Below are 27,374 nucleotides of genomic sequence, written 5' to 3'. Positions count from 1 at the left end.
TAACAAAAACGCTAGTAGCAGCACCCTCTTTTATTGAACCGCAAAACTTATTGAACAACCTAGCAAATATATATATATAATATAGGGTGGGCCATGTACAATTTGCTTTTTGAATCGGCTATAAAAAAAACGAATATATATTTTTTCAAACTTTTTTATTGAAGATTTGAAGATTGAACATTGTCATTTATGAATAAAAAATAATATCGTTCAAATATATTAACTGAAACGACTTGCTTTACAGTAGGCTATTCGATCAACCCAATTTTTAAGCACATTTTCGATTGTTTGGGCTCCAATTTCATGAATGGCAACTTCGATTTCGTGTTTTAAAGCATCAATCGTCTCTGGATGGTTCGCATAGCATTTTTCCTTAACCGCTCCCCACAGAAAATAGTCCAATGGGCTTAAATCACAGCTCCGAGGCGGCCAATTGATATCGGAATTTCGGCTGATTATTCGGTTTTCAAAAACGGTAGCCAAAAGTTCGAGTGTAACTTTGGCAGTGTGACAAGTTGCACCGTCCTGTTGAAACCAAATGTCGCCCATGTCATTCTCTTCAATTTTTGGAAACAACTTGTTGAGCATGTCACGGTAACGCTCGCCATTTACTGTAACCGCGGAAGAAGAAGAAGACTCACCACTTTGGAAATAGGTTTTCAATATTTCCCAATTTTGTTCAAGTGTATAGCGTCCCATTTCGTAAACGTCTTTAAGTAAATTATGAACACATTTGACATGTCATTTGTGTTACCATTCTCAAAAAAATTAGTGGTTCAAAAAGCAAACGCTATATATACACTATATATGTATTGTTGCAATTCAGGCTTTGTTATAATGATTTCCTTACCGATATCTCATTCTACTTGTACATTCGATAGACAAAACTTCAAGCTAAACAAGTGCGGTTGTTGGCGTTTGCGAACTTCTATTAAATCGAAATATTTTGGAAGCTTTTTCTTACATACAATATTCCATTTTTTGATGACTTCATGGGGTGCACTAGAAAATTGACTGATGTGATCCCTCGATATCGGCATTTTTTAAAAATGCATTCAAAGAGTAGAAGCAAGCGCAAGTAGAAGCGGTTAGCGCAATTATAGATTGCGTGCGGCTCGTTTTCGAGGCGGAATTTTTCGATTGTTGGATATAATATTCCATTTTTATCAACTAGTTAGCGGCTTGACACGTGATAGCGATTTTTATGCAGCTTGATTAGTGCATTGGTGATTGTAAAGGAACTAGAATGAAGACTTTTTAGGTTTATCAGAACGTGAAACCTCAGCAAAATCAAAAATCTTATTTTCCATCTCACATGTAAAGCATTTATTTACTTTTACGCATACGTGTTTTTTTTTTTGTTTTTTTTTTTTTTGAGTATTTGATATTCATATTATTTTATATATAAACATTGAAAGAACAAGTATAGGGAAGAAGAAAACTAACAACAAAGTATAGATGAAATCGAAAGAAGTATGAATTACAACATTGGTAGTGCTTAGACAAGTTGAAAATAAAGTTTTATAAATGCCATGTAAAAAATAACTCTGCATATGTATGATATCCACGATTAAGCCAAGTCCACAAATTAATTAATCTTATCTGCCATCAGATGTTAGGTTAAGCCTTAACGCAAGAAAGCCGTGGCATATGGGTAGCTGTAGGCAGAAGCATATGGATAGGAGTAGGCGGCAGCATAAGGTGAAGTGTAAGCGGCTGTATAGGCAGCGGTATAGGGAGAGGCAGCCACTACGGGGGCGCTGTAAGCGGCTGTATAAGCCACTGGAGCGGCAACCACAGCCGGCTTAGCAGCGACGCAAGCAACCATGGCGAAAAAACAAACGGCGAGCTGTAAGTTTCGAAAGAAAAAATTAGTTTAATTGTAATTTGAACAGAAAATTAAAAATAAATTTCTAACGCATTATAACACTTATCTTTTTAATTAGTCGAAATACTTACGAATTTGAACATGTTGATATTGGCTATTGTTGATATGTTGGAATTCACTACTTTATGCTGCTCTATTGAAACTGATAACAATTCAGCGGAGTTACAAGCATTTTATATACAAAAATTTTCACTGCAATTTTATTCTCAATTTGTAACCCTTTGTCAGCTATTGCAGTTTTCAACACTAGCACTAGTCATTACAGCAATTAAAAATTCACAGCGAATCTTCAAAAGTAGAAAAAAGAAAAAAAACTGTTGAAATTCTGCCAATTCTGTCGCCAGGGTCTGAGGTGACCGCCAATGTCGGCCAACGCCCAGCGCTTGAGCTGAAGCCAATATGCAAAATTTTCAAGGAAATTGCAAACGAAATAACGACAATATTTATTTACAAATATCTACGTTTGTGTGTATTTACCAAAAAAATTATCAAAACATTGTAACATCTACACTTTTGTTTTCAATGCAAAATTCTAGGTTGCCAACAAATGTGTCACTGAATCAGTCAGTCAACCGATCGCTTACCAGTTTACTGCCGCCCCTTCTTTCGATTTCCCTAAGTACTGTAAAAAACACATTGAGTAATCGCGCCGATTCGTTACGTGCTTAGGAAACTAAAAAATAGTGTTGAAAAAAGAGGATTACACATTTATTAGTTCTAAGTAGAAATAAAACATTCTCAATTGATATCTATATGCCATAGAGTAACTACATAGATATGCCATATAAATGTACATATGTATCTGGTGAGGCCTAGTTAAAGGCAGCGCTTCCCAACAATTTTGGTAATATAATTTTTCTCTTTAGAATATATTAGCACAATTAACAAACGAAATGGTCGAAGCTCGTAAGGAATTATATTGAGATAATCTGCTCCAGAGCACCTTTTGGCTTCTTGCAATAGCAAATACTTTAACGAACGCATGCACTCATCCAAGGACAACCTCCGCATTATCACGGAAATTCTTACATTACAATGTATGTCGGTTGAGCTATCACTTAGCCCTTTCACTGTCATGGGGTCTATGTGCTCCATGAGAAATTGAAAAAATCATAAAAATACAAATCACGTTCCATTTAAATAAGAAAATACACCATCGGTAGTTTTTGGTATTTTCCGTTCATTGTAGCTAAATGGGGCGGGTTTAGGTTCTAATTTGATAGCAGCCTCCGTTGAATGCGGATGCCTGCAACTATCGAAGGGATTTATTTATATATTTATTTACTAATCAAACACTCAACCATAAGTTATTTTACATTGTTTGAGTTTTATTCTAAAAGAGAAAAGGTTTGACAGAAAGAAACCGTAGGCTGTAAAAAGTGAAAGTTGTAGAAGAAGTACAAGGTTCCATTACAAGAACACATAGTTCTATTTTGCATCCTAAGCATCGACAGGTGGGCATTTCTACTACTTAGGACTGGTAGCGGCAGACTAATCACCTACCATATCAGAAATCAAAATAGATTAACGAAACCAACAAAAGATTGAGTCTTGTCGAGGCTCTATGCTCCCTAGAGGAGCATTCCAAAGATGAACAGCGAAAACGAACAAGGTACAAGGTTTTCATAGCAGGTTAAGTGATTGGGCTGATTTGGTGACTTGAATTCGTTCGACAAGGTATTTAGTCTCACGAGAGTTCATGATCTTGTGAAGCAATGCTGCTTTTCACTACTTTATGCGGTATTTCAAAAATAAAAAATAAAAATAAATAATTGCCACGTGCACTTCCGTTAAGTGTTAAACCGAGCTCCTTCTCTTATGTGTGGTATGCGTGTGAATGTTGTTCCACAAATGGAGTGAGCCGACTCCAAACGGGCAAGTTTTTTATGATTTTATAAGGGACTTTTTCATGGCAGAAATACATTCGGAGGTTTGCTATTGTCTCTCGAGTGGCGACTGCTATTAGAAAAAAACATTTTTTATCCTTTTACTGATTCCTACACGGAGATTCGATTCTACGTGCTCCCGAATGGTAGTCACGCACCAACGCAATAGGCTACGGTGGGTGTCTTTAGGCATTTACTTTTAATAAAACATCAAATTCTGTAGAAAAAATGTTAAGGCAACAAATAATATGTGACACAATACACGTATCTGGCGATGTTGCTGTAGAAGCGATTAGCAGACAAACCATTACAATTAGCATATAACTCACATCTATAAATTAAGGTTGGTAACACAAATGTTTGAGCTAAAAGCAGTCGAATTTTCACTGACGTAAAGTGCTGAATATCCCTTAATGAACGGAGCATTTCATAGATCTTACTCCTTGCACTGTAAAGGAGTATCAGATCGAAGCTTTTTTTTTAATTAACAATATGGCGGTCTCAGGAAATATTTTTCAGATTTTCGATAAAAACCCGACAATTAATTGCTTAAAAAAATTTAATTTAAATTATTTTAATTAAAGTCCTTCGGTCAGGCAAGAGTTTTGCATGTTTTTCAAACACAGTATAAATTGTATTGACATCTACCAGGCGGTTTTTAAGTTGCCGTGATCACCAGTTCAAAAAAAAAAAAATAATTTTTGAGAAAAACGCATTCAAAGTTTTGCTTTCGATTTATGTAGAGTTATACGAATTATTTAATTACTTACACTGTGTCAGCTATTCCTTGGTCATGTAATAGTTCTTCAGCCATCATAGCAGCTTCCAAAATATCGATTTTCTGTTACCTATGTAGCATTCTACCTTCTCGAGTGTTATCGTTAATGCCCAGCTACTTGCTCTCGAACACTCCGGAGCGCCCGAGCGCCCTTTGTTAATTATTGAATAGCCTGAAAATTATTTGTTATTATATTTTAAGAAAATGTAAAAAGAAGTCAAATTTTTTGAAAATTCTCACTACCTCTTAAGGGGTTAGAGGTTGACGGATACAAAAAGGCGGCTGACATATAATTGGACATTATCTGCGCATACATGAATATCCCAATATTTTAACACGCTTTGAAGATTATTTACATATATATAGCAAAAACAATAGGTGACCGAGAGTCGAGCCTTAGGGAGCACCTTTAGTTACGGGAAAGTAGTTAGATATAATATCACTGGCACAAACAGCTTGCGAACGGTCATTGAGGTATGATTTTATTAAATGTAGTTCTGTCGCTGAGAAGTTAAACAAGTTGCTAAGTTTTAACACTGAAAGTTTGTGATTACCAGTGTTTAAAGCTTTTGAATGATCCCGAAGAGTTAATAAAGTTACGCGATCGTTATTAGAGCCATTTTACAGCTCCTGTTGATTCTAAAACCAGATGGGTACAGAGCGATCAGCATATTTCGTCTAAGAAAAAAAATTATCTGACCTGCATTATGCGCTCAACTACCTTGGACCAAAAAGGTAGTATTGCGATGCATATAAAGTCCCCATTAGATTTCTTAATCGGAATTATTTCAGCCGACTTCCCAAGTAATGTCGTTGAACATATTTTCCTTTACGAAAAATACAAGATACAAAAAATATGTGTGCTATTGAGTATTAGACTGGGTTAAGTTATGGTGGTAGTCGGTCTGTACGACCAACTCACTTAGCCCTTAAGAGACCGTTGTGACACACTGTGCAATTCCCACGCCGGGTAGTTCCGTAAGAGAATTGAAAAAGTGTTTACCTAGACAAGCTGCTCTGATTTTAGCTAAGGCTGGAGAATGTTAAAGGAAAGACTCAACAGTTTTATTTTCATCTACTTCTACAACATTCATGAGATAAAACTCCTAATCTCAAGGAATGTCTGCCAAAAAGTCAATAACCGATTGTACAATGCACGACCTTCGAGATATCCTTTCTTGAGAGGCTGAGCAGTTGCTCTGTCTTTTTCTTGTTTATATGCGCCAAAGTAGCCTAGCAAAATATTCCTGGTTGGACATAAAGCAAAAATCGGGGTAATAGATTACAGGGGCGTAGGCCTGTACTAATGCTCCTTCTAGAAATTAGATTCAAAAGCGTTCTCGGAGTTGTCCAAGGGAGCACAACAGATCTTATCCTGAATAATAATTATAAAAGTAACAATTTGGTGTCAGTATAATCCCTCCGAAAGTGTCATAAATTTCTTAGTACTTGGCGTACCATGAATAAAAAATACAAAGCCAACACTTCAATTCCAATGACTAAAGAGAAGAAGGAGAAAAAAGAATGCAGAAGCTTAAGCATTAAATAAGCCAACTTTTCAAGGGTTGGCCGTAAAGTGTAAAACCAAATATTTGTGCAACACTGTCACTTGCCAATTTATTTATATACACATCAAATCACTATCCAGCCTATATTTGTAACAAGACATGTCCACTTGTTAAAAAGAACCTTAAAAGCAACCTCGATTCGATTATAAGTTAAAAAGAAAAGAAGAAAATCGAAAAAACATCGCAGAAACGCGCTTGGAATTGCGATTTGAGACAACAAAGAGACTTAGCTCTGATTGAATATACTTTTCTCTACATATTCGTATGCATGTAGATTCATTATTACGTATAAATTCTACGTACCCACCACATCACACACACACGCACCCACACAACTATAATGAAAAATGTAAATAAAAAGGTACATACTTACAAAACATTCGTATTTACTTGTATTTTGTTGCAGTCTCACTTTGTTTTGATTGAATACTGGCAGCATTTATTGGCTGGCATATGGTTTTCGAATTTTCTGTTTTCGCATTGAAACCAGTCGCACGGAAAGCGCAGAGCGAACAAAAGCGTATAAAAAAATGTTTAAGTTTGTAAGTTTTCTACATTTACAAAATCGTCACGAAAAGCATTCAAAAATCGACAAAAACTATAAATTCGACCCAAATCATAGCCAAAACAACATTACAAAACATCAAAGCAACATAAAGAAAATTCTTCATAACAACTGCGCCACTACAACCAACACCAAGCCAGCGAAAGAAAAATCTTCGGTTGTACGATATTTAAAATTTGTGGATGAGCAGCATGCAACAGATACTCCAGTTGCTGCCACTTCTACTCCTGCTGCTGTTGCAGCGAAATGCTGTTGCCAGTCCAACGCCGGGCAACTTTGCCGATGCAGCGGAAACGATCGATGTGCCACCGGAGCATCGTGCGCCACCACCCGGTGCTGCTGCTGCTGCACCTGCTCCACCCAGTGTTGCTCACCTGCCCGGCTTTGGACCACGTCCACCACTGCTGGCTGCTGCTGCCCCAATACCACGCGGCGCGTTCCCTTCTGTCGTCTTTCAACCGGCATTTGCCCCATTCGCCAGCAACTACAATGGGCTCACGGTGCAGCATTTAGCAATGTATCCAAGCTTGATTACGCCGAGTGCTGCAGCATACCCGAGTGTCTAGCTGATCAAAGGATACAATCACAGAAAAAAATATATTACTCCTCTACTTGTCTTACGAATGATTGCTCCTCAAATTGCAGCACTGCGTCATGTAGCAATATTTGTTTGGAGTGCTCATCGCCGACAACGACGACGGCAACGAAACTTCCATCGACATCAACATCAACAAAAACATCATCCATTCTGTCCCCATTAATGGCATTTCAAATGAAATTACAATTTCTAACAGGCAGAGCTACAAATTGCTGCTAATCCAGCTTCAAATTAGCCAAGTTTCTCAATTATTTTTCATTTGTAAAATCAATTAAAATTAAATAAAATTACTGGTTTTTGTTGTTATCAAGTCATTTGGTGTTATCGTGCAAATAATTTTTCGATGTGTATTTTAATCAGAGATTTCGTGCTGCAAATTGTATAGCTTCATTTTATTTGGAATTCGACTGGGTGTACTACATACTTCTAAAGGGTGATCAATTTAGAGGTAGCGGATGTTAAACTGCATTAAAACAACGAAAATTCAAATTGATTGGGCCATCTTTATTATTTTTGTATACAATCATTCATGACAATAATTTAAAAAAAATAATCCTTTTCACCGTAAACACCAACTTTGAATGACTCTCTGGAGGACTTCAGGCACAACTTTAGTAATGTTGGCTTCCAATGTCTCCATCGAAGCTGGTTTCTCCACAAAGCATTTAGCAGCCCAAATGTGTAATATCACACGATTTGGTGGCCAATCCACTGGACGGAGACGAGAGATAAGTTACTCACAGAAACGACAACACAGTAAAACCATAGTTTCACGGGCTGTATGACAAGTAATGCCGTCTTGTTGGAACCAGTTGTAGAGTTGACAGGCTTCAATTACCGGCATCAAAATGTCGTTTATCATGGCGCAATAACGTTCGCTAATCACTGTCGCTATGTCATGGGTGCCAGTCTCGTCTTTGAAGAAATATGGGCCGATGATTTTTCCAGCCCATAGATCGCACCAAATGGTTGTTTCCAAAAGATCACATGGCTTTTCTTCAATGGCTTCGTGTTGCTCTTCAGCCCAAGTATGGCAATTTTGTTTATTGACGTAGCCATTAACCGAAAAATTAGTCTCACCGCTGAACACCATAAGTTGGCCTGAGCGCGTGCTGAACACTCGAGCGTCATTTTTCTTAATACAATTTTACGATTTGTAAACTTTGTTGAAGTGTAAGCCAATGAAATGTCAATGAATACTAAAAAAAAATTATCTATTTAGTTTGAATGTAGTCACGCATGATCTATCAAAAAAAACCCTATTGGAAAAAGTACCCCCAACCTGATCACCCTTTATTATATTTATGTACAAATGTATGGCTCTTTAATTTTAGTTTTCTGCGAGTTGCGTGTAGTTTAAAAAATATTTGCGATTTCCTTATTCGATTTTTCATCAGCAATTTCGAATTCATTGTTTTTATTATTATTGGTGCGTTTTTATAGGCTGAGCCAAACAAAGATGTTTTCACATTCCAGACACATTTACGGCATTCACTCTGAATAAACATATTTTGTTTTTTAATTGACTAGTAGTGTTTCTGAAATCTCTCCCGGATGTCGATATTCTTATACATGCAATGAATTTGGTGCAAAATATTGTTATGCGAGACATTTTACCCCACTATGTTCTGGTTGAAAGCATCTGTTTGGCACTTTTTTCAATGGATTTTTACGAAAGTTCTTTAAAAAAGCTGTTAGAGGGTTAAAGTGCAATTTACTAGGTGGCCGTTACTGAAAAACTTTTAAGAATGAAATGATCTCAAAGTACCGGGAATGTTTAAATAAAACAAAATAGAGTTAAATTTCAGGAAAATTTATTTTATCATCTTCAAAATATTATATGACCCGTCTGAAGCAACACAGATGTGCCAAGGGTTTTACTTGGTGTTTGGTCAGATAATCCAGCACAATTTGGGCTCGATCCAATGGCGCGTTATCATCATGCAAAATACAAGAATTGCTTGCCCACATTTCCGGCCGGCCAGTAAGACACTAATGATCCGATGGCGCTAAAAAGTGACAGATGTGTGTCTTACAGTCCTCATAAGAAAAAATATGATTCGGTTCCCACGTGCGCGGTTCATTTAAATTAAGCATTCCCGGTACTTTCTGATATGGCAGGATGGGACTTTAATAATAAAATAATTTTAATCGTTAATTATAATAGTTTGTTTGGCGTTTTCGAAACCATCTACTGTTCACTTCATCAAATTTTTCATGGAATGAGGAAGCATTCGCACATCTACAAAGCCATAGAGGATAAATAAACAGAGGATATCCTGGGATTTTTTTTTTGTGCTTGGTAACAATAAAAGCATAAGATTAACCAAGTTTTATTTGTGGGCTATAATGAATCTCTGATGAATACAAAAAACAATTCATATCTTTAATATTATATAATATATGAGTAAGTCGTCTAATTTGGCTGTAATTTTCATATATTTTACGCATCTTTAAAATACATTCGAGAAAAATATTACCAAAAATGATAAAGTTTTAAAGCACACATCATCATATAGAAGATTTATAAAAAATATATAGAATATACAAGGTGGCGCGAATTTAGTAATTCAATCTTGTCGTTAAACAACTTTTTGTCTAAATCTTTTTTTTTTATTTCTGAGTGACGGAAATTTTTATTTTGACCTTCATGCGCTTCACCGCTTGTCTGTTTGTATACTGCAGCAATCCAGTTCACAAGTGTCGCATATGATTGACTAACGATGCCACTTGCGAAATGCTTAATTGCGCCACCTGTATATCGGCTTGAGCCCCAATAGTTATTGAAAAAACACGGTCGTGTTATTCTTCCCACTTTTGTAGTTGTTGTTGAAATGGTTGAGTATATCTACTGAAATAATCCTAATTAGCGACTAGCGCCGTTTTACTACCACTGTTCTCGCGTGATGTCTGTTTTTTTTTTCAGATCCATTTCGAAAGATCCAAGTTTTCTATCTCTATGTCAAAGATTTTAATACTTTGCTGTAGGAAAGGTATACTGAAAGAGCGAAGTCTGGTTCTGGCTAAACCTGGACATTTGCATAAGTAATGGAAAAGACTTTATTACACGTCCTCCGCCAGACAGCTTCTACATATGGGATTGAAAGGAAGGTTATGTTTGGCTGCATGAACCCCTATCTTCCAAGAACCTGCCTATTGGAGAATGTATTATACTATTTACATTAAGGGGGGGGGGGGGGGGTAAGGGATAAAAATCGATTTTTTTTTTTTGCATGTTATTGTAGTAAAACATTTCAAAAATACCGTGTTAAAATTTTAAGTCAATCCGAGCAAAACTTTTTAAGTTATAGAGCATAAAGCCGAGCCGCCTCAAACATCTGCCGAGACGCAGCAGTTGCGCGTGTAGTCCGTTACAAACTTTAAACGCGGTTTTCTCGAACCTTGTGCGTAGTCATTCCTTTTGAAATTTTGCACACATATTTTACATATAAAAATCCTCCTCCCAACGATTTTTTTTCGCCATTTTTTTTATATTAAGGTGGTTTTACACCTACAAAATGGCGGTATTTTTTCGTCAAAAATCACTTTTTACTTCAAACGACTACCAAATGGCTGAAAATGAAAATAAATCGTCAAAATAAACGTTGGGGGGAAGTTTAACTCATACTTTAACTAAATTATTAGATTTTTTTGATTTCAGATGATTCTACGCTGAGATATGCTGACTGCTGCAAAATGTATTTTTGAAAAGACGTCTACGTAAATGTGCTCTCATTCGCTCATTTTGCAATATTTTTACATGAAAATTTTATCAAATATTCTTGAAATGTTACTTTATAATATGCAACAACTTTTAATAAACTGACTTGAACCGTTTCGCTACAATAAATTCATGAAAAAAGTGTTTTTTTTAGCGTTTATCCCTTACCCCTACCCCTAATGGAGGCATGGAACCAAATAACGTAGGAAGAGCAATGATTGTTAACGCAATGCAATGATTAAATACTAAGAGTATTTAAAAAACTAGTTTTGAAATGAATAAATTTGTTTTTTAAGCTAATTGAACTGCATGTAGACTTTTGCCATAACGCTTTTTTGTTCTTTTGTTAATTTTTTTTGTTATAAAGCAAGTGAAACAAATTTTTTCAATTATTGTGTACCTTCTGGGAAATAAGAAAATATGCTGCTCTATGTAGACTTACGTCCTTCACTGTATATAGCTTATTCAAGCATGACACTTGTTTTGTTGAAATAAATAATAGAGTATTTTCTTCAAAAATGTTTTGGGGATTTATTGTTTTGCCATTCAGAAAGTCTTCAATAATGCAAATATGTAACGAAAATCAACAACGATCACACAAAATTCCAGTTTGTTATAACGAAAATGCATTTTCCTTAATAAGAGTCCAATTTAGTTGCCTTTTTCAGTTTTTACCATTTGAAGCCAGCCCTGAGTCATGTTTTTCCATTTAATGGACGATTAGAAAGCTACAGTGTAAGCGGCGTTGTAGGGATAGTACGAGGCGTATGAGGCGTACGAAGCGACAGGCGCGCTGTAGGCAGCAGCAACGGGTGCTGTGTATGCGGCAGCAATGGGAGCAGCAGCTACAGCGGGCGCAGTGTAGGCAGCAGCAACAGGTGCGGCAGCTACAGCGGGCGCAGTGTATGCGGCAGCAACGGGAGCAGCAGCTACAGCGGGCGCAGTGTATGCGGCGGCGACGACAGGTACGGCAGCAACACCGTTGTAATTGCGTGCAATGTACTGCGAGCTTTGTGCGGTCACGACACTTGGAGCGGCATAAGCGACCAAGGCAGGCTTAGCAGAAGCACAGGCGAACGATGCGAGAAACGCGAAGATAATGCACTGTAATGGAAAATTAAAAAAAAAGATGTTACAAGAAATAATTTAAAATATATCGAATATGTAGATAATATTTAGTTACCGATTTGAACATTTTGATGGTTTTTGTGTTGATTTTTAATGCAGAAGTTGTTAACTAGCGAAATGCTGAAGTTCTACTATATTCTACAAAAAAATTCAACCATCTTATATACCATACAAAAAACGTTGTAGAAATAATTTCAGCGGCTGCCAGTAGGTGGAATAAGAGTTAAGCATCTGCCCGCCAAAATATTTAAATTAAAAAAATCATTTTATTTCATTGCACATACATACATATGTACGTACATATTTGTACCCCAGCTTTTAAACATAGTACATCACTTTTGATTTCAATTGCCTTAGTATTGCCAATATTGCCAACGTTGACTTAATTTGCATTTTTGATATTCGCATATTTTGCACACATTTTTATTTGTATTTCAGCCTTTCCCTCCCTCTGTTGTTCTACAGAACAGAGCTTTGATCCAAAAAACGACTTTGTACGTGAAGAATTCATACAATATATCAATACACAGTGTCAACAACCAAGGGCTGTGGATGAGGAGGCAGGGGATAGATAGACGGGCGGCTATGAATTGGACGCAAGTCAAATCGAGCCGGTGTGTTGTTGCCGGTGTACGTGTTTGCACATACAAATAGCCGGTCAACTCTGAGTACGTACCTGCAAGATTGACTGCATGACTGACTGATTTATGCCCAAAGTGGCCTGCGGGAGTAATAATGAAACACGAGAGAGAAACATATGGATACAGTCAAAAGCAGTGAGTAGGTGGGGAGTTATGTGCATTGTGCATGTAGAATAGTGTGTATGTGTATGGAGTGTGCATGCACAACTGCTACTGCTGTAGCTTGCTACTGATTCCTGCAGTTTCAATATCATACATTTAGGCAGAGAGTGGCTATTGCAAAAACGTACTAAATAGCAACATTCCAAGAAAACTATTTCATATGCGATATATTTACAAAGAGAGTTTATATGGGTTCAGGGAAATATTGTCGGTCATTCCATTGCGTTATTAAAAACCGGAAGGGTAGCATGAAATGAACTCAATAGAAGCTTCCACATAAAATGCTTATTTCTTTCCTGGAAAAAGTCACCTTAGTATATGCCGCCATTAAGAAAATATTTCCAAATGCAGTCAATTACTGTTATGCCAATGAGAGCCATGAATAAGGATCGGAATAGAATACTGGCAATAAAAAGCAATATGCGCAGTAAAATTACATGACAAGAACATTTAGTTTTAAAATCATAAATGTCACTTTAATAACATTCCGAATTTTTGCCAAGTATCTAATAAAATGTACCGCAACTATCTAAAGAAAATATAATTCTTAACGTAATAAGTTCATGGCCAGAAGCTATTCTTCTTTTGGGTGGTCCAAGCTGCTCTCAACCTCCAGCTTCGTCTAGGTGTTCCCCGAATAACTTCTTTATAAGCGTTATGAAGTGAACTACTGTTAGAAGCCAACAATCAAAGGTTTGTAGGGTAAGCGTGAACACCTTAAATTCCACCACATTCCTGCTTTCGTAAAGCAGTTACATCGGGCTAGTGATCCAACCGGAAAAAGTTAAAGTCTGAGTCAGAAAAACAGAACCGCGATTATTCATGAAGTATAAAAGATAAATATTTACAATTTTTTTTACTTGAAAGTATGTACAAAACTACGAGTCGCTATGACTCAATAAGCCGCTGTCGAGTGCAGCCTGACATCTTCTCGGCATGCTTTGAACCAGCTTTTCTGCGTAGCTCGGCGACAAAAAGGATCAGATTTTGTGAACTTGACGCAGGAGTTGCTTTAAATCAGTTACTGGCCTTTTGGCAAAATGCGTTTTCATAATTCCCCAAATATTTTCAATGGGGTTGGCGTCTGTGGACTGGGAAGGCCAGTCCAATACTGTGACGCCATTTTCTTATTTTGTTGTTTCTCAATGTGTTTTTCTGCGAGTAGTGGTTTTGATGGTGTGGGACGGTAAGATATGTTCGCCTCCTTCAAAGAAGGGTCCCGCTTAAGAAGTTGGACGATCTCTTTATCCTGCTTTTTTGTCGTCACTTGCTTCAAACCGCGCTCGGAAAAGTCATCAACATTTTTGTACACCTTAGACCGCTGATTCCACATCACAACACACTTTTTTGAGATTTTAATCACTTTTGCAGCCGCGGCGTGAGATAATTTCGGGCCTTTCGAATGCGTGCATAAAAATACCGTCTCGAAACATTTCACGTACTTTTCACTCATTTTTGTTTGGTTGCGTTTGCGGGAAAGTTTCGAACGACACTAACCTGAGTTAGCAGGTAGCCCTCATACTCGAATTTCGAACAGAAGGGTCCAACATCTCTTTCATTTTGGAACCGTCTGTGTATGTGTTAAAAGAGTGGCGCGTGGAAGGTTGTCCCTTCCGCCATCCGTCCTTTTCTAATACTACCTGAGGTTCCCTGTTGAAATTATCTTATAAGGAATAACGTAGTCCGAGTTAGCGTTTAAACCTCTGCATATTCGGTTGTTGTCTGTTGTCAATAGCAAACGCAGACTTCTGTGCAGAACTTTTTGCTAATTAGTCTATTGGGTGAAGGTCAAGTATCTTGTCCAGTGCTGCTGAAGGAGTGGTGCGCACTCCACCCGCTATAAACAACCGTGCAATTCCTTGTACTTTCTCCCATTTGTTAGCCTTCTTCTTCTTCTAACTTGTCCACCATACTAGAATGCCATAGAGCATTATTGATCTTACGCCGTGTAAATCCAATGTGATCCAATTGTCTTACCGATGATTTTTCTGCAGGCGTATAAGGCGTTGAATGCTTCTTCGTTCATTCTTCCACATTGATCTTCCACGTTAGTTTGTTATCCAAAATTACTCCTACATACTTACTGTATATCTTAACCTTAAGTATAATGCTATCCAGTCTAGGTGAGGTCCAGCTCGGAGTCTTGTAGTTCCTGGTGAACTAAGTACTAAGTCCGTCTTCTCAGTATTTACTTTTAGTCCCGCTTCAACTGCCCACTTGCTGATTTCCTCAAGTGCCCCTCCCAGAACTTGACTCATAGTGTTTAGGTATCTTCCTGAGATGATGATCGCCAGATCATCTTATCCATCCATTTCTTATTTAAAGTAATATTCTGTTTCCTACCAGAGTCTACAGTAGAGGGGAGAGTACACCTCCTTGTGGTGCACCTCTATTATCACCGCATGATGGAACAAACCGCTAAAATTATTGAATCTTATTATGAAAATGGTCCGATGGTCGATCCTTAAGAACAACATAACACAAAGTTTGTCAATTTTTTTTATAGAAATAATCGTCCGAATGAGTCGGTAATTTAAAGTTTGCTTAAAAAATTTCCAGAAACTGGTTCTGTGGAGGCAAAAAGAAGGGCTGGTAGACTAAATCTTTACATGTTTTGTAACAAATCAGCATCTAGGCGCGTCTTATGAAATACTCTTTATTTTCGTTTACTAGTGGTCTCTATGTACGAATTATTGTTTTTGAAAAGTCGATGAGCTACAATTGTTAGTCCATGTATGTATATTGATCCAAACTTTAAAATATAATAAATTACTCCATTATTTGGCGAGAAGTACAGTAGCAAAATAGTGTTGTGTTACTTGCTCATGTTGATTCAATTTGACAGTTTTTTGACGTTTGTTTTATGATTATAAAAAGGATTAAACTATTGATGGAAAAAAATTGTACTTAGATCAAAGACTAGCTTACACAGTATGAGTTCTACAATATTTTATAGGCCCTTCGGCAAAATGCCGTTCCACTTTCTCTAAAAGCAATTCAATCACTAAATCATTATATACACAGCACCGGATAGACGAAGTGTAGGAATACTGGTTTATGGATATAATATTTTCAAAAGCATCTCGAACAGGACGAAAAAAGGCTAGACCCGGGTGCCCAAACGAAGGTTTTAAAAAAAGTGTCCAACGAAGGGTAAATAATGAAGCCTCTAATATAAAAGGACTCCTTCTGCTACTAACACAGCTACAATCTTGGTCCTCGGCCTCAATTTAGATCTCTCCCACTTTAAACAGTTGCTTTAAATTTTAATTTTTTTGTTCCAGAACCCATGAAGGAAACATTTGAAAGTCAGTGGTTTTTCATTTGTATAAAAACTCATTGCACATTAGAATTTTATAATTTCTTTGTAATTTATTTAAATTGAAGTTTTCTTAGGCGAAATTCACCAAATAACTTTAGTTCATGTAATATCTAAGTAGTCAGTTATATTCCTTAAACACTAATTTAAACAAGCACACATAACATAATCTTTGGTTTTTGTATCCTTTCACTTGTCTTCAATGCTCCATATTGGAATTAACCGTAGCACTCGAGTGGAAAACTATACTCGCGCCACGTCTTGTAAAGTAGTCACGTCTTTTGATTTTCCACGCGTAAACCGTCACCACGCCGATCAACAAAACAATCATCGCCAGCAAAGCGATCTTCATCAACAGCAAATACAACTCCAGGCGTTGTTCGTGTAGACGCAAAGTGTTCATCGATTGTTGCAAAACCTTCTGCAACGAATTCATATCGTTCAATTCATGCTCAACCTCCTGCAAGGAGGCCTTCTCCGTCGCCATAGTATTGCTAATGCATGAGACATCACGTATGTGTGCGCGCTCGGCGGCACTCTCCTCCGGCTCTATGTGCAGCATCACCGAGGTAGAGAGTTGTGGCGGCACTAGCAATGTATGCAGGTAGGTACAGTTGAAACGATTACGCGACACCCCCAGTTTGGAGAGATTCGGAAAGGCGTAAGAGAAACCACCTTTGCCTTGCACCTCTGTCAAATTGTTACCGTCTACAAAAAGATAACGCAGATTGGACAAGTAAGGCACAAATATATCTAAATTCAGTTCGGTCAAATTGTTGTATGACAAATCGAGGCTCTCCAGACTGAGCTGTTTGGAGAGCATGCCAAATGTGAGATGCCGCAGACCGATGTCACGCAATGATAGCATACGTAGCCGCTTCAGCCGATCGAAGGTGGTGATATTGACCGGGCCAATGGGGTTGTTGGCCACGTCGAGCTGAAGCAGACCGGTTATATTGGTGATGTTAGCGATATCACTCAGGTTATTGGAGCCGAGCAACAGCGTTTCCAGAAAGAGTGTATTGATCATTTGTACCTCGGCAATGCGATTGTGATCGGCACGCACATATTTTGTGCCGTTGATGAAGATGCGCGTCAAATTGTTGTAATCCACTTGCAGCTGCGACAGAATACTCTTGTTACCCAGCTCGAATTCAGTTAAGTTATTAGATGTCAATAGTAAGCTTTCCAATCCATATGCAGCCTGAAAACTGTCAGGATGTATGCGATGGATGTTGTTGTAGGACAAGTTGACATCGTTGAGGCGTCGCAGCCGATTAAACACTTCCGGTTCTATGTACTCCAATTGATTATTGTTTATCGCTATCGCCTCCAGATACTGATTTTCTATTAATAGATCTTTCGGCAGTTCATGAATTGAATTGTATGAAAGTTGTAGCTTGTCCAAACTGCTCAAACCTCTGAAAGCATTCTCATTCAACAGCTCAATGTGATTGTGGCTGAGGTCGAGCCTCATCAAATTGCTAGCGCCCATAAAAACAGATGTAGTAATTTGAGTGATGTTGTTGTTACTCATATTAAGCACGGTCAAGTTGCCTGCTGCACCAAAAGTATTGCGTGGCACATCCAAAATTTCGGTGAAGGACACATCCAGCGTCTTCAGACATGCAAACACATCAAACAACTTGAAGGGTACATATAATAACCGCGAATCGTAAAACTTCATAAATTTCGTATTATTCGCTTTGGCGTATTTTTGCATTTTCACGATTTGACTGTGCGACACAACGAAGCCGGAGACTGTGCAATATGCCTCACTCGCCGACATCTCGTACATGCGCTCAAATTCATCGCATTTCAGTGTAATGTCCTCAGTGGCGTCGACGGGTGTCGGTGCGAGTAATCCGTTTAATACCGGCAAAAGGATAAAGAGAGTTTGTATTAATTTCACAACTCGCGCCATTTTCGCGAAAGGAAGACACTTACGAAGCGACCGTTGTAAGTCAACTAAATTCCATAACTAAGTTGAAGGCAATTCACAATCAGTTGAAAGTCGGAAAGTCTGCAGCGTCTCAAGCGATCAAGGAAGTGGATGTAAGTTTGCAGATATAGACTTGTGCAAATATACAATTATATGCATACATATAAATGGGTATATATAAAAATACATATGTCCGTACATTAATAAATCTGCGCAAATATAAGCCATTGCGTTTTATCAGCAGCTGCTCAATGCTTTGTACGGAAAGATAAGTTCAAAGCGGCGCATTGCACTGGGGTATTCACTACAATTGCGTACATAAACTGATTTGCACAACTTTAGAATTTTGTGAATTTAATGAATGAATTAAATTAATAGTTACAGAGACAATTAGTGTTGGACCAAGACCTAACCTTCTACCGCATTTTAAGGCGCACAAATTGATTATTTTTGTCTGGCAATTTTGTGGCATTTGAAAATCAGGATTTATAAAATCAATGCTTTTTAATTTTTTATAGACGTATATGAATGGAGCTCACTTTTCATCAAATAAATTTTAAATGCTTCTAAACAAAAAAGAACTTTTTCTCAAAGCATATCCTTGCCAACATTTAGAATAGTGATTGCTCCTAAATCGGAAAGAAATAACGTCTGATGCTCTTATAAACGCGAAAACGAATATTTCTAACGAGCATTTCGTATGGCCCTTTGAAAACAACAACTAAAGCAACATCAAGCAGAACTGAGTTACAAATAAATAAATATTTCCAAGGAAATAAGTGCTCAAACGAAAACGTACAAACAAAAATGCTTGCAATAATTTACGCCTCTTCAATTGAGTTGCATAATTCACATAAAAAACGTTAAAAAACTACTATTTTGTTTTTTTAAACAATCATAAATAATAACTTTTCCAAACTAGATAAAGAAGTATTGCGAATGGGTCTGGTGGTGAACGAAGACAAATCGAAGTACCTCCTATCATCAAACAAACAGTCGGCGCTCTCACGTATCGACGTCACTGTTACAGTTATGATGTCGACTTCATTTACTTAGGAACCAGCATTAACACCTATAACAATGTCAGCCTGGAAGTCCAAAGTAGAACCTCTCTTGACAACAAGTGCTACTTTTGACTAAGTTGGCAAATGAGTAGTAAAGTCCTCTCTCGACGAATAAAACTAACACTCTACAAGGCTCTCATCATGTACGTCCTAACTTATGGAGCAGAAGCGGGGACGATGACAACATCCGATGAAGCAACGCTTGAAGTGTTTAAAAGAAAGATTCTGCGCAAGATTTACTGCAGCGCATAAAGATCCAGTGGCTACGTTGGCTGGGTCATGTCGTCCAGTTCTAAAAGTAGCAGAGGAAGAGGAAGACCTCCGCTGTGTTGGAAAGATCAGATGGAGAAGGACTTGGCTTCACTTGGTGTTTCCGACTGGCGCCGGTTAGCACGAGATATAAACGACTGTGGCGCTTTATTAAACTCGACCAAAATCGCGTAAGGGATATCGCGGCCGCCGTAGCCGAATGGGCTGGTGTGTGACTACCATTCGGAATTCACAGAAAGAACGTTAGTTCAAATATATATATATCGCCAATCAAGAAGAAGAAGAAGACATAAATAATAATAAAAAATAAATATTTGTTATACGAAAAGCTAAAAATAAAAAAGAAAAACATGTCGGACTTTTGTAACACTAAGAAATTGCATTCGATAGTACCGCACATGAATCAGTATGGACGTAATGTGATGTGAAAGCGATAACTTCCGCGATGAAACACAACTTCTTGAACATACTTTTTTCGCCACTACCGCGATAGGAAATGCTGGCTGGTCTTGCACAAGAACTGAATTCCCATGTTACATGTTAAATGTTACACGCCTGTAAATTTGTTTTTTACTCGAATCCACCATATTTTTTCTCCGTTCTACCGCATAAAAAAATTAAGTTTACGCCCTGATATACTCAGTGGTGGACTGGTAGCTATGGTAGTAATGAAAATAGGCACTTTTTATACTAATTTAATTTAGTGCCCTTTGTATTTATGCGTGTATCTACACCAGTGCTGTCCATCCCATAGATCAATTGATCACACGTATTCGTACTCTCCATCGTTCAGTCGTTAGCAAACCAGCAACTAATAAACACCAAGTTTGTCCGCAACGCTTAGTGTATGCAATACAATGCCCTGTGAGAACTTTTTTATGCCAGAAAATGCCTTTGGCGACTTGCAATGCCTTTTATGTTACAAGTCGTTCAAATGAGGCTATAGATGTAATATCAAAAGGCATTTCGATTCCTCCCACAAAAATATACAAATTTTAGAAAAAAAAGCTAGTCAGGGATTATATGAAGAAAAAAAGTTAGACTTTTTGGAAAAATTCAAAGCGTGGTTGGCTAAAATAGAAAATGAGGAAGTTGTTAAGCAATCAAATGTAAAAATGAAAGCTGAGCTATCTTCCATGATCAGCTTATATATTGCTAAACAAGGCCGGCCTTTTATAGATGGTGTTTTTGTTAAAAATATTTGTCTAAAAATGTTTCAAAAAATGAATCTTGATACAGAGCTAGTTAAAAATATGCCGATATCCCGCCAAACAGTAGCCCGACGGATTGATGAACTGGGAATACACATTCAATCTGCAGTGAAGGAAAAAATTAATGATTGCCAATTTTTTTCTATGTGCTTGGACGAAACCACCGATAATATTGAATTCTGGAAAAATTTAAAAGAATCATTATATCCAATATTGAAAAGAATATCTTATCAGTGCCTTTCACTTTTTCCCACAACATATTTTTGTGAGAACATTTTTTTGGACTTAAAGTTCATTTGCTCCAAACAGCGCCACAGTTTAACATCAAATCATTTATCGAATGTACTTTTATTAAGAAGCTGCCACGAAAGTATTCATATTAAAGATTTTATTAGAGATATAATATAGATTTACAAACCCAAATATATATAAGGAGTTACATAACGTTCCAAATTTTCTACTCCAATCCAATATTTATTTATTTTGGTTTAAATTTCCTACTGGGCTGCTCCCATTCTCTCGTTCTCACTTATACACTCACATTTTTCATTCTGGACAGCAGTGATCTACACCCTCTGGGATGCCTTATAATTTCAGATCCAATGCACAAGAGATATATGCAAAACAAAGAAAAAATAATATAAGCGCAAATATTTTTATCGCATAGGACTTGATGCATGTAGATTGTTAAATCAGCTGCCCGCGTAAACATATTTGTATGGCACTTTTGTTCAACTTATTCTGAGAAATTACGAAGCTTACGAGTTTGCTAAGCACTTTGCCACGACCCAATAAATTGTATTGGCGGGAGCAGAGTTATTGAGTTGTAAGCCTTGATAGAATTAGTTTGGCGTTACAAAACGGAAATGAGGGCGATATTCAAAATTCTTAGCAAGGCATTTCTCAGTAATACGGGTAAATATTGAAAGATCATTGAGCACCAGAGTGCCTTATGAGATCAACAAAGTTTATAACTCATACTGCCGTTAGAACCAAAAGTATTAGAGTACAAAGTTTTTTTTCTAATCGTATACAAAATAAATTCACTTTAAGTTGAAAATGAATGCGTACATATTTATAAATATAAAAAAACCAATAACAATTTTATCAATGACGCCTCAGAATTATTAACACACCGAAATACATTGGATTGGTCTTAAATAAAAAGAATAAGCCTTGCTTCCGCTCCGACTGCAGCCATACGAAGATAAACGTGGAGACCTTGAGGAAGGGCAATTCATGAAAGCAATTGAAATAAATTTATACGCTATAGCAGAAATAAATGCAATTACATACATACGTAAACAGCTGAGAAGAAAGCGAAAAAAAAATGAACAAAAAATTAATAAAAAATATTTATGAAAATTTGTATTAGGGTTGCCCACATAAAGTTAAAGTTAAAGCTGAAAGTCAATAAGTTAGTAATTAATAAAAATGATATGTTAAAAAGATGTATAGTTAAATTAAATAAAAATACTTACTAAAAAAATTCTAAAAGAATGAAAACTAGATTAACTTTTTAAGTTTACGATTTCTTCTTCATAAATAATAATCATAAAAAAAGTTAAAATTTGTTACGAAAAATTCAAAAATAATACCTATTTTTTGTTTTAACTTTGCTAACCAAGAACTAAAAACTTGTAATCGTGAATTTTCCTAAATTCATTAATATATACTTCTGTAAATAAACAAAAACAAGAAACGAATAAAAATTTCAAGAACAGTAATATAAACGGCAAAAAATATCAAAGAAATTATAAAATATGAAACAATTAAAAACTTAATTGCTTAGAGTCAATAAACTGACAAAATTTAGAAAATACATTAATGTTTAGAGGAAATATCGACTTACTTAACGGTCTTGTAAAAAAATATATATTATAATTTTGCTTTAATAATTACTAAAAAATCATAGTTCAATTATTTTTGAGAAAAAATATCCTAGTTTCTTATCGATTTTACATCAAATTTTCGGAAAATATTGATCGGCCGAAAATCGTTATAACATCAAATTTACATAAGAGGTTAGGGGTAGTCAGAATCTTCAAAATTTCATTTTTGCTTTTCCTAATGTAGGTATAGTATCTTAAAAATATTGTGTGAAAATTTTAAGTGAATCCGACAAATACTTTTCGAGTTATTCAATAATTAACAAAGGGCGCTCGGGCTCTAAATAAATCGATGGCCAAATTTCAAATGCTGGTATCTCAAAATTATGTTTTTTGAACTGCTGATCACTGTAACTCAAAAACCGCTTTGGTAGATTTCAATAAAATTCATACTGCTTTTGAAAAACGTTAAAAACTCGCGCCTAATCAAAGGCCTTTTTTCCAAAAAACTCGATTTTTTTTTAAACAATTAATTTTCGTTTTTTTCTCGAAAATTTGAAAAATATTTCCTGAGGCCCCGCCATATTGTTAATTTTGAAAAAACCTTCGATCAGGCACAAGATTATTTAATAATAAAACTAATTTCTCTCGTCCGATTGATTTTAATTGAATCTCCAAGGACTTATGATGATCACCGCAAGGGACTTCTGGAGAAACGAGCTCCACACGAACAGCTATAACTTTTGAAATTATAATATTTTTTTGTTAAACTTTTTTTGCTAAAGTCAAGTTGAAACATGATGTATTAATGCTATGTCTTTATTTTTGTAAAATAAAGCAACTGACTATCAAAAAAAATTATTGAAAATCATAATTTTTTGGGTCTCTGTCCGCCCCTATCAAAACTATTTTTATTTTATTTTCTTCTTCATATATAATAAACGTAATATGTTAAAGAAAATACTCATATCAATACTATTTATTGTAAATAAAATTGGGCAATTTAGATTTGACTCTTTTCATTAGGCGACGGACATCAGTTTTTGGTCGTATCTGCTGCTCTCTGCTAATTAATTTTAAACCGCTGCTCATTTTTAATTTCTTTTTCGGTTTTAGCAATTTTCTTTCGGTTTTCTTGGTGAGTTGTGGTTTTTTTGTGGTTCAGGCCACAACAGAACTAAGCCTCTATGTTGTTTTATGAATGACAGCAAACGTTTTTGCGGACACTCCTTCACATAATTGTCTTGGTTTTTGGGCCTGTGGTAATGAGCGCTTTGCTTTGCATACGACACTAGCAGATGGCTTGCCAAACTACATATTTTTTAGGGAACTTGTCCAACATTTTTAGCTTAAAGACATCAGGGACTTCTCTCTTTGTTGCAGTTTCAGATTTTTATTAAGATTTCAGATGATATCAGACCTAACATCGACCTCGTAACTTTTTTAATGCTTCTGGACCATTCGAAAGCTTTCGACTCTGTTGATCACGGACTACTTGACGTGAAACTTGATACATTTTTCAACTTTTCAGCGTCAGCATTGTATCTAATAAAATCATTCCTTAGTGATCGTATGCAAGCTGTATGTGCCAGATACAGCTTATCCAGCTATTTGCCTATAACTAAGGGTGTTGTTCCCCATGGTTCTATTCTTGGTCCGCCATTGGTTTGTACTATACGTCAATGATCTTCCAAATGTACTAAAATATTCTAAAATATTGTAATATTCATGTTTGTGCCCATGATGTTCAGTTGTATGTTAGAGGTCCTTTTGTGTCCATCAGTAAATATATTAATAACCTCAACACTGACTTAAAAAACGTTAACAAGTGGGTCTGCGATAACGGTTTGCTCTTAAATCCAAACAAATTACAATGCATCGTTATTTACAAAAAGGCATTTAAACTTAACAACTGCAATGAAGTGGAACTGAAAAATTACTGAATCAATTATACAATTTTGTGGACACTGCAAAGAACTTAGGAATAACTTTAATAGAAATCTGACTTGGAATAACCACATCTGTAGTGCAGTAGGCAAAGTCTATGGTATGCTACGATCATAACGGACTACAGAGCATTTTGCCACGGTGAAAATTCGACTGCTTTTAGCAAAAACGTTCTTAATACCAACGTTACTTTATGGTTGTGAACTGTATGCCGATTGTGATAGTCTATGTCGTAATGAGCTTAATGTCCTTTACAACAATGTTGCTAGATACGTGTATTGTATAAAAAGCCACGAGCATATATCCGCTTTTTCTTAACTAATATTCTCCTTACGATTTAATGACTTGCTAAAGTTAAAATTTGTAACACTTCTCCATAAAATCATTATTTCTGTGGTGCCCAAATACCTTATGGACCGACTTAGGTAGGTAGGTGAAATGGTTGAAGTGTCGGTCTAGTACTCCTCAAGCAGCACTAAAGCACTGTTTTGATACCATTATGAGACCTCCAATAGGCAGATATCTACAGTCAGTCAGAGCTGTTGATATAATGGAGGAGATTGATTGAGAGTGCCTTAGTCGTCTAGCTGCCAAACCCGGATATTTACAGAGAAAATGCTCAACAGTCTCCTTCTCTGAAAGATTGATACGGCTTCTGCAATGGGAGTTAAACGGTAAACTAGTTTACTCGCGTGTGTGCCGATCATCCATTGACGGGTAAACACAGCCACGAGCTTGGAAATTTAATAGTGAGGAGTCCGAAGAACTTTCTGAGTCCTCCGTATACAGTACTGGAGCCCAAGGATTTTCAAAATAGCACATGAAGAAATGGAGCTCCTCCATCTTTTCTGTGCTTTCTTGAGAAATAATTTGTGCAATTCCCCTTTAACAACTATCAGAGGGATGCCGATGACAGGGTAGGAGGACTCTCAGGCCTATTCAGTCCCCTCCCTGGCAAACTCATCAGCAATTTCATTTCCCTCTATATTCCTATGTCCTGGAACCCCGATCAGAGAAATGTTACCTGCACACCCAAGAGATTTAATCTCCTCCTTACAGGAGTTTACTAATTTCGTTCTGAACCATGGCGTCGACAGAGCCTTAATCGCGGGTTGACTGTCGGAAAAAATGTTAATATCTCCCTCGCTCGCGCGTTCCCTAAGCATTTTGCATGCCTGCAGGATCGCAAAGACTTCTGCTTGAAAAAAACTAGCAGTGTTCGGCAGTTTAAAGAGATAGATAAATTGGCTGATTTAGAGAAAACCCCTGCTCCGACTCCCAATTCCATCTTGGTTCCGTCAGTGAAGACAGAGGTGCAAGTTTCGGTGCAGATTTTTCCGTCGATCCAATCCTGCCTATTTGGAAAGATTGCCCTAGCACGACCCCAAACTCTAGTTTGTGGATAGAGAGATCTGTTCGGATTTTGGAAAAATACGCTGTTAACTGCCATGCCCCTTGAGAGGTTGCTTCCAGAGACCTGATTGCACTTTGAGTTGCGATGGAAATAACATAAAAGTCGATGGAAAGTAAGTGCAAAAGGACATTCAGGGCAGTACTGGGCAAGTTTTACATGCTCCGGTGATGCCAATGCAAGCAGTTCTTTGCACCGTCCCCAGTTTAGTGTTATTATAGCCCTTCCGAAGAGTTTCCCACCAAACTAGGCGTCCATACGATAAAATTGGCAAAACCACTACGTTGTACATCCACAGCGCGACCTGTGGCTTGAGTTCCCATTTTTTACCGAACATAGATTTGCAGGAGTAGAAGACTATGCTAGCTTTCTTAACCCGATTTTCAATGTGTAGATTGCAATGGAGTTTGGAGTCAAGTATCACTCCAAGATACCTAACTTCCGATGAGAGCGGTAGAACGGGGTTGTTTAATTTGGGAAGTCAAAAGGGTGAAGGTATATATTTTTTGGTAAATAGCACCATCTCCTTTTTGTCAGAGTTGACTCGAAGGCCGCAAGTGGCAGCTCATCCTTTCCAAAATCTCAGCCATGACTGAGGTAAACGGTCCTAATACCATCAGGACCAAGTCATGGACGTATGCTACTATCTTAACCCCACTATTATTTATGGACCGACTTAAATTTCCAAAATCGTCTCGATCTCTTAACTTACTTAGTATGAAATACAGTTACCTAATATTATAATGTCAGTTCTTTGTCCTTGCTGTCCGTCTTTGGAACCACCTACCATTGCAAATCAAAATAATCACAAGCACACCGTTCTTTAGAATTGAACTAATATATTACTTTGTTGCCAATAGAAGCTAATATTTACGTATATCTTTTCCTTTTGTTTATCCTTTATCTTCTCTTCTATTTCTATGCTTGCACAACTTCAACATTCTTTTTATATCCTACTGAGTCCCTCTGCTAAATCCGCATTACCTTTATGTGTACTTAGACTATGTTATTATTCAGAATAGTAGTTCTAAGTTCAAACACTGTAGAAAAACTTTTTGGTTGTATGTTTGATAAACAAATTAGTAAAAAATAAAAAGAAAAATAAAAATAATAGTGTTTTGAATACATTCACACAATTTTCTAATATTTTATTTATTATTTTTATTCCCTATTTAAATTTATACAAAAAATTAATTTGAATGTTAATGTTAAAAATTAAACTACAGATCCTTCGAATATTTGTGCACGCCCTAAAATGAAGCGAAGCAATGGAAAGACACTGGCATGCAGTCAACGCGCACAAAACATAATACATACATATATTTATGTGCATGCGTAATAAAAAATGGAAAAGAATGCATTGTATTTTATAAAAATAATTTCAGTTTATTTAAAAAACATCATTTCTTTTTATTGAAAAAAAATATATATGTATCGTAAAACTTT

The 27,374-nt window shown here is 36.7% G+C and overlaps 3 protein-coding genes across 3 annotated transcripts; all 3 read right to left on the bottom strand.

Annotated features, from left to right (window-relative positions):
* Positions 1-1,390: 1,390 nt before the first annotated feature.
* On the bottom strand, positions 1,391-2,236 carry LOC129240901 (vitelline membrane protein Vm26Ab-like). The gene is made up of 2 exons (XM_054876969.1): positions 1,960-2,236; positions 1,391-1,849 (listed from the first exon to the last, which is right to left on the bottom strand). Exons 1-2 carry the CDS (start codon positions 1,969-1,971, stop codon positions 1,628-1,630), a joined length of 234 nt encoding a protein of 77 aa, XP_054732944.1. The 5' UTR covers positions 1,972-2,236; the 3' UTR covers positions 1,391-1,627.
* A 9,300-nt stretch (positions 2,237-11,536) lies between these two features.
* Positions 11,537-12,199, bottom strand: LOC129240764 (cuticle protein 16.5). The gene is made up of 2 exons (XM_054876744.1): positions 12,188-12,199; positions 11,537-12,108 (listed from the first exon to the last, which is right to left on the bottom strand). The coding sequence occupies exons 1-2, from the start codon at positions 12,197-12,199 to the stop codon at positions 11,725-11,727; spliced, it is 396 nt and encodes a 131-aa protein (XP_054732719.1). The 3' UTR covers positions 11,537-11,724.
* A 4,082-nt stretch (positions 12,200-16,281) lies between these two features.
* On the bottom strand, positions 16,282-18,218 carry LOC129242643 (toll-like receptor 7). The gene has a single exon (XM_054879404.1). It carries the CDS (start codon positions 18,176-18,178, stop codon positions 16,454-16,456), a length of 1,725 nt encoding a protein of 574 aa, XP_054735379.1. The 5' UTR covers positions 18,179-18,218; the 3' UTR covers positions 16,282-16,453.
* Positions 18,219-27,374: the final 9,156 nt, after the last annotated feature.

Source organism: Anastrepha obliqua, chromosome 3 (assembly GCF_027943255.1).
Source record: "Anastrepha obliqua isolate idAnaObli1 chromosome 3, idAnaObli1_1.0, whole genome shotgun sequence".
In the NCBI taxonomy this organism is placed as follows: Eukaryota; Metazoa; Arthropoda; class Insecta; order Diptera; family Tephritidae; genus Anastrepha; species Anastrepha obliqua.
The sequence above is the reverse complement of the archived record's forward strand: the minus strand, read 5'-3'. Positions and strand labels throughout refer to the sequence as shown.